General features: G+C 46.6%; 2 protein-coding genes across 6 annotated transcripts in view; one reads left to right on the top strand and one right to left on the bottom strand.

Moving 5' to 3' along the window:
• LOC139274097 (zinc finger protein 585A-like) overlaps positions 1-7,951 on the bottom strand; it is a 144,827-nt gene that overhangs the window by 73,524 nt on the left and 63,352 nt on the right. The window lies entirely within an intron of this gene.
• Positions 1-7,951, top strand: part of LOC139273495 (zinc finger protein 530-like) — a 167,308-nt gene that overhangs the window by 111,043 nt on the left and 48,314 nt on the right. For 3 of the 5 annotated variants that reach the window (XM_070890394.1, XM_070890392.1, XM_070890391.1), the window contains exon 1: positions 307-496. The exons of the other annotated variants lie outside the window; for them this stretch is intronic. In XM_070890394.1, coding sequence (XP_070746495.1) covers positions 473-496 — 24 coding nt within the window. In that variant the 5' untranslated portion in view covers positions 307-472. Of the gene's footprint in view, positions 1-306; positions 497-7,951 lie in introns of those variants that run through there. 5 annotated transcript variants of the gene reach the window in all.

The following is a 7,951-nucleotide window of genomic DNA, read 5'->3' as shown; positions in this document are numbered from 1 at the left end:
GCAGTGCCGCCACGGAGCGCCTTCGCTGCATAAATTAATGACCCTTAGAGAGTCCGGACCGTCTATTGGCTGAATGCAGCAGATTGTCAGCCACGCCCACCAATAGGAGTCGGCAGCGCCACAGAGCCCCGCCCACTGTGTTGAAGGCGCGCTGGGCAGCTCGGGGGTCACGTGGCTCCTGATTTGAAAACCGTTAAACCGCCTCAACGCACGCCGAGCGGGTGACGTAACAGCCCCGCCCATATCGCCCTCGACGTTCCTGGTCGCGTCGGTGCTGAGGGGCGGTACCACTCGCAGTGCGCCTGCGCCGGACTCCCAACTCACTGAATCCCTCACTCCTGCACTATTAATAATAACTTTTCTTTATAGAGCGCCTTTAACGTAGTAAAACGTCCCAAGCCGCTTCACAGCAGTGTTACAGGACACAACACATACATTTGACATCGAGCTACAAACGAAGAAATTACGGCAGATGACCAAAAGCTGGGTCAAAGAGGTAGGTTTTAAGGAGGGTCTGAAAGTAGGAAAGAGGCGGAGAGGTTTAGGGAGGGAGCTCCAGAGCTCGGGGCCCAGGCAGCTGAAGGGCCGGACACCGATGGTGGAGCGATTATAATCAGGGATGGTCAAAAGGGCAGAATTTGAGGAGTGCAGACATCTTGTGGGCTGCAACAGATTCCCGAGATCGGGAGGGGCGAGGCTATGGAGTGATTTGTAAAAAATGATTTGTGATTATTAACAGCAACAACTTTTAACAGTGAGTCTTGTTTATTTGTACATGGGATGTGCTGGTAACGGAAGAATGACCATAATATGATAGAATGTTACATTAAGTTTGAAAGTGATTTCATTAAATCCAAAACTAGGGTCTTAAATTTAAACAAAGCAAACTTTTTAGCTATGAGGGGTGAGTTACCTAAGATAGATTGGGAAACTACATTAAAAGGTATGAAAGTAGATAAGCAATGCCTCGCATTAAAGAATTAATACATAATTTACAGCAAACATACATTCCTTTAAGGCACACAAACCCCACAGGAAAGGTGGTCCAACTGTGACTAACAAGAGAAGTTAAAGATAGTTGTAGATCAAAGGAAGAGGCTTATAATGTTGCCAAAAAGAGCAGTAAGTCTGGGGATTGGGAGCATTTTAGAATTCAGCAAAGGAGGACCAAGAAACTGAAATGGGAAAATAGAATGAGAGTAAACTAACGAGAGACATAAAAACAGATTGTAAAAGCTTCTATAGTATTGTTAAAAAGGAAAAGATTAGCAAAAGTAAATGTGGGTCCCCTACAGGCTGAGACAGGAGAAATTATAATATGGAATAAGAAAATGGCAGAGAAATTAAACAAATACTTTGGGGAGGAAATTGCGGTCGGAGGCTTCTTTCGGGCGAATGCCTCCGACCGGAATTTTTTAATCAAAATTAACTGGTGGACTCGGAGGAACATAGGATTGTGATCGGAGTCCTATTTTCGCAGTGCAATGTACAGGAACATGGTCTTCCAGGTATATATTCATATCCTGGGATAACGTGGACCTGGACCACCAATGAACATCTAGTATTCTCATTGATAATAATGGGAGCTCTGGTTGTACGAGCTCCCATTGCTATCAACAACTTTATTTTTATAGCACTTTTAACATAGTAAAATGTCCCAAGGTGCTTGCAGTGTTACAAGACAAAGCAAATAAATTTGACACCGAGGCACATAAGAACAAATTACAGCAGATGACCAAAAGCTTGGTCAAAGAGGTAGATTTTAAGCAAAGTCTTTAAAGGAGGAAAGAAATGTCCAGAGGCAGAGAGGTTTAGGGAGGGAGTTCCAGAGCTTCGGGCCCAGGCAGCTGAAGGCCCGGACACCGATGGTGGAACAGTTCTGATCAGGAATGCTCAAGAGGGCAGAGTTTGAGGAACACAGATATCACGTGGCGTTGTGAGGCTAAAAGAGATAAGCGATTGGGAGGGGCGAGGCCATGGAGGGATTTGTAAACAAGGATGTGAATTTTGAAATCGAGGCGTTGCTTAACCGGGAGCCAATGTAGGTCAGCGAGCACATGGATGATCAGTGATCGGGACTTGGAGCGAGTTAGGACACGGGCAGTCGAGTTGTGGATTACCTCAAGTTTACGTAGGGTAGAATGTGCGTTGGAGTAGTCAAGGTAAGTAGAGGTAACAAAGGCATGGATGAGAGTTTCAGCAGGAGGTGAGCTGAGGCAGGGCAGATGCGGGCAATGTTACGGAGGTGGAAATAGATGGGATTTAGTTATGCCGCGGATGTGGCCATATGCTCATTTCAGGGTCAAATATGATGCCTAGGTTGTGAACTGTCTGGTTTAGCCTCAGGTAGATGCTAGGGAAAGGGATGGAGTCAGTGGCTGGGGAACGCAGTTCGTGGCGTGGACCAAAGACAATGGATTCAGTCTTCCCAATATTTAATTGCAGAACATTTATGCTCATCCAGTACTGGATGTCAGCCAAGCAGTCTGACAATTTAGAGACCATGGAGGGGTCGAGAGAAATGATGAAGAGGTAGAGCTAGGTGTCATCAGCATACATGTGGAACCTGACTCCGTGTTTTCAGTTTTGGTCTCCTAATCTGAGGAAGGACGTTCTTTCTATTGAGGGAGTGCAGCGAAGGTTCACCAGACTGATTCCCGGAATGGCAGAACTGACATATGAGGAGAGACTGGATTGACTCGGCCTGTATTCACTGGAGTTTAGAAGGATGAGAGGGGATCTCATAGAAACATATAAAATTCTGACGGGACTGGACAGGTTAGATGCAGGAAGAATGTTCCAATGTTGGGGAAGTCCAGAACCAGGGGTCACAGTCTAAGGATAAGGGGTAAGCCATTTAGGATCGAGATGAGGAGAAACTTCTTCACTCAGAGGATTGTTAACCTGTGGAATTCCCTGCCGCAGAGAGTTGTTGATGCCAGTTCATTGGATATATCAAGAGGGAGTTAGATATGGCCCTTATGGCTAAGGGGATCAAGGGGTATGGAGAGAAAGCAGGAAAGGGGTATGAGGGAATGATCAGCCATGATCTTATTGAATGGAGGTGCAGGCTCGAAGGACTGAATGGCCTACTCCTGCACTTATTTTCTATGTTTCGGATGACATCGCCAAGAGGCAGCATATAGATGAGAGATCGGAGGGGACCAAGGATAGATCTTTGGGGGACACCAGAGGTAATGATGCGGGGGTGGGAAGAGAAGCCATTGCAGGAGATTTTCTGGTTATGATTAGATAGATAGGAATGGAACTAAGCGAGTGCAGTCCACCCAGCTGGATGATGGTGGAGAGGCGTTGAAGAAGTATGGAGTGGTTAACTGTGTCAAAGATTGCAGACAGGTTGAGGGGGATGAGGAGAGTTAGTTTACCTTCGTCACATTTACAAAGAATGTAATTTGTGACTTTGATGAGAGAAGTTTCAGTACTGTGGCAAGGGCGGAAACCAGATTGAAGGGATTCATACATGGAATTCTGGGAAAGGTGGGCATGAATTTGGGAGGAGGCAACACATTCAAGGACTTTGGAGAGGAAAGGGAGTTGGAGATGGGGTGGAAGCTAACAAACACAGTGGAGTCAAGAGCTATTTTTTTTTTGAGGAGAGGGGTGATGACAGCAGATTTGAAGGAGAGGGGGACAGTTCTTTTTAGGCAGTCCCTCGGAGTCGAGGATGACTTGCTTCCACATTAATATGAGTTCTCAGGTGAATGAAGTCGAATGCGGGACCTACAGTCTCTGTCACAGGTGGGGCAGATAGTGGTTGAAGGGACGGGTGGGTGGAGTGCTTGGGTTGCCGCGCGCTCCTTCTGCTGTTGGCATTTGATCTCCGCTTGCTCCCGGCGAAGAGACTCGAGGTGTTCGGCGCCTTTTCAGTTGTTTCTCCTCCACTTTGAGTAGTCTTGGGCCAGGGATTCCCAGTTGTCAATGGGGATGTTGCACTTTTTCAAGGAGGTTTTGAGGAAATTTCTAAGTTAAATTAACTCAGGCGGAGGCTTTCAGAGTCGTGCTTCGAGAGAATTTTATTTTTAAAAAGCGAGATATCTCGGAGAGCCTGCTTGGACTGTAGCAAGGCAGAAAACTCTCCTGTACAAGCAAATTGTCCCTATCTTTATACAGAAATAGAAAAGGAATCTTATTCATTAGTTCCGTGAGTACAAAGGTCGTCTCGGGAGGCACACACTCTATCTGTCCTGGCATAGTTTCTCCCTGTTCACAGTCTGATAAGCAGAATATCAGGAGACTCCATTTTAATACCGGATAGTCATTTAATTACATTTCTAAGTTTCAAGGCTAAAAAGTGTGGGTGTTGTTCTAGTCCTATTATTTCTTCAAATATAGCAAAAACAGAATTTAACCCTTCCCTTTACCATAAGCCATAGATTCATAGATTCTTTCTTCCACAGAGGGTGTCCTTGCAGTGTTTCCTCTGCCCACCTGGGGCTCACATGCCGTGTTGGAACTCCGAGTAGAGCACTTGTTTTGGAGTCTAGTATCGGGCATGTGGACAATGTGGCCCATCCATTAGAGCTGATTGAGTGTGGTCAATGCCTCAATGCTGGGGATGTTGGCTTGAGCGAGAACACTGACGTTGGTGCACCTTTCCTGCCAATGGATTTGCAGGATCTTACGGAGGCAGCATTGGTCCTTCTCCAGTGCTTTGAGGTGCCTGCTGTACATGGTCCATTCTCTGAAGCATATAGGAAGGCGGCTTTCACTACTGCTCTGTAGACCATGAAGGGGACAGTACCTGAGGAGAGAGAACCGTTAACAATGTCAACTAACATGGGAGCTAGAAAAGGAAGTTGTGTGGTCATCAGTTTAGTGGGAATAGGGTCAAGGGAGCAGGAAGTGGGTCTCACGGACAAGATGAGTGTGGAGAGATCAGAGAGAAACTAGAGAAAGATGCGAGTTTAGAATTAGGGCAAGGGGGCACCTCAGAGGAACATTGCCCCCATGGGCGAGGGGAAGGAAGGGAACTGGAAGAGGCAGATGATCGGATGGTCTCAATCTTTGAGACAAAGAAGTCCATGAGTTTGTTGGAGGTGAGTGTGGTGGAGACAGGGGAGAAGGGTTTAAGGAGACGGTTAGCAGTAGAGAATAGTAGCTGGGGGTTAGCTTTGCATTCCAGAATGATCCTGGAACAGTGAGCAGTTTTTACAGACAAGAGTAGGACCTGAAAATGCTTTATGTGGTCGAGCCAGATCTCGTGATGAATGGCTAAACAACTTGTCTGCCACATCTGTTCAAGTCTGCGCTCTTTGGACTTGGAGCAAAGGTAAGAGCTGTACCGGGGGGAATGGCCAGGGTGAGAGAGAGAGTAATAACAGGGACTAGGGCATCAAAGGTGGTAGTGAGGGTGTGGGTGAGCAGATCGGTGGCTACAGAAATGTCATGGTGAAAGGAGGGCCAAAGGCTGGACAGTTGGAGTTGATAAGTGCAGTTGTAAGAGAGTTTGAAGAAAGTATTTTCCCGGGGAGGATGCAGAAGGAAGTAGATTTGGGTGGGGGACGGGGGATGTGGGTGGAGAGCGATACAAGGAAATGGTCAGAGATGGCCTTATCTGTAATTGACACGGTAGGAATATCGAGGCCACGAGAAATGGCAAGGTCAAGGGGGAGGCCGTGAGTATGGGTTGAGGAGTTCACTTGAATTGAGATGGAGGTTGAAATCACCGAGGATGAGAAGTCACTTGGTGCTGAGGGAGGAGAGCAGTGAGGATATATCCGCGATAATATTTTAATCTTACTTGGGAGGGCGATAGAGAACGAGAAATTGAAATGAGGTGAGAGGGGTGGAATAAGGTGAGATGTTCAAAGGAGGAGAAAATGCCGGAGGAGTAGGGGGACAGACCAAGGTGGGATTTGATGATGAGAGCCACACCACCGAAGGGAGGGGCGGCTTCATTTAAAGATAATGTGTCATCATCCCTCAGCCAAGTTTCAGTCAGGGCCATGATGTCGATGCAATCATCCACGATAAGCTCATGGATGACAAGGGCCTTGTCCGCAAGTGAACGGACATTCTGCAAGGAGATGCAGAGAGAATCGGTGATGGCTGATCCACTGCTAGCATCCACAGGGTCAGGGATTGGAGGGGTGAGTTGGACGGGGAGGAGATTGGCAAGGTTAGCCCCCCCCCCCCCCTCCCCAAGCTGGGTGGCAAGGTCGGTGAGAGGAGGATGGGACAGTTGGGGTTGCTGCTCGTGAGGAGACAGCGACGAGAGCCACGTTGGGCCCTTCGGCGGATGCCAAGAGAGGCACAGAGGGAAGCTGCAGGCTTGTCTCAAAGGGAGTCGAGCCTGGGACGGTGGCAGGAGAGTAGGGAGGTCGGAGAGTAATGAAGGGTTAGGGGAGGGATTTGGGAGGGCAGATTTTCCGAGAGAGGAGAGATGAAAGGCGACATGACGACAGAAGAGATTGGTCAGGGAGGGATAGAGAGAAAAGAAAAAGCGGGAGAAGGAAGTGGAAATAGAAGGGAATGGCTCGGGTCTGAAGCGGCAGCAAATAGACACAGGAAAAACTCAGTTTACACAGTGAATAGGGAATACTAGAATAGGGATTCTATGATAGTACTCTCAGTATAATCAAGATCAATTATATTGAAACAAAATTGATTCATATATAGATTAATTATAAGTAAACTTAAAATCAGAACTTGAGTAATTGAAAAGTTAAATCAGTCTCTAGCTGTCTCAGTAAATCATTAAATCAATTCTTGGGTAGATCAAAAGGCACAATGAGAAGTAATCATTTCAAAGACCAATGATCCAACTTCTGTCCTGTGATTGTATGAACTGATGCTCTCCACTCTCTGTCCTGTGATTGTATGAACTGGTGCTCTCCACTTTCTGATCTGTGATTTGTATCAACTGATGCTCTCCACTCTCTGTCCTGTGATTGTATGAACTGGTGCTCTCCACTCTCTGTCCTGTGATTGTATGAACTGGTGCTCTCCACTCTCTGTCCTGTGATTGTATGAACTGGTGCTCTCCACTCTCTGTCCTGTGATTGTATGAACTGGTGCTCTCCACTCTCTGTCCTGTGATTGTATGAACTGATGCTCTCCACTCTCTGTCCTGTGATTGTATGAACCAGTGCTCTCCACTGTTGCGCAAATGGCAATTTCGCTAGTCATGTGACTAGTAGTGCCTGAGTTAAATATCAAATTACACACTAGACAAATGACAGTATCGTTAATGTTTGTTTAATACTTGAAAAGTACAACACTCTGCTTAACTCAACTCTGCAGACAAAGCATTACAAAAGGTGTTCCTTGCCACTCAAAATACACTGTTATCCAATACATCCCGGGTGATCAATCCGGTCCTGACACTGTTCCTTCAAGGGTCGCTCCCTGGTCTGTGCTTCTGTTGAGTGTTGTTCCCGGATTCTTGCTCTGGACTGTCCGAACTTGTCTATCTTTATACCTTTTTTGTCCCTCAGTTAACCATGTGTGTTGCTACTAATTGCCTGCTTGTTTCTACAAGACACAGAGACATTCTGCTGTTATCTCAACTTGTCTCTTGCTTCCAAGAGTTATTACCAAGTGGAGTCTTCCTTACTATGTGCGAACCTTATCTTGATCAATTAAGTCCTTTCTTACCACCCCCTGCCGTGGCCACAACTGGTCTACATTGTAAGATTTATCTGCTTCGTCTCTCTCTCTCTTTGCTGCTTAAAAAAAAAGTTTTAAAATTGATACTGCGGCTGTGTGTCTGCTGAACTGGTTCCAGTGGTTTTTCAGCGCTGTTGGCCTATAACTAAGCTGTTTCACTCGCTGTCCGGTGACTCGTTCTACTGGTTTCCAGCTTTGCTGCTCGCTGGCTTGTGGTTTTATTTTTTCTCCACCACTTTGATCTACAGTGACCTGCAACTTGCGTCTATTTCGCCATCAGCTTCCTTTCCCGCCACCGACTCTCGTTCCTACAGTAACAACC

This window comes from Pristiophorus japonicus, chromosome 9, assembly GCF_044704955.1.
Source record: "Pristiophorus japonicus isolate sPriJap1 chromosome 9, sPriJap1.hap1, whole genome shotgun sequence".
Classification (NCBI taxonomy): Eukaryota; Metazoa; Chordata; class Chondrichthyes; family Pristiophoridae; genus Pristiophorus; species Pristiophorus japonicus.
This window is presented reverse-complemented; position numbering and strand designations above follow the sequence as displayed.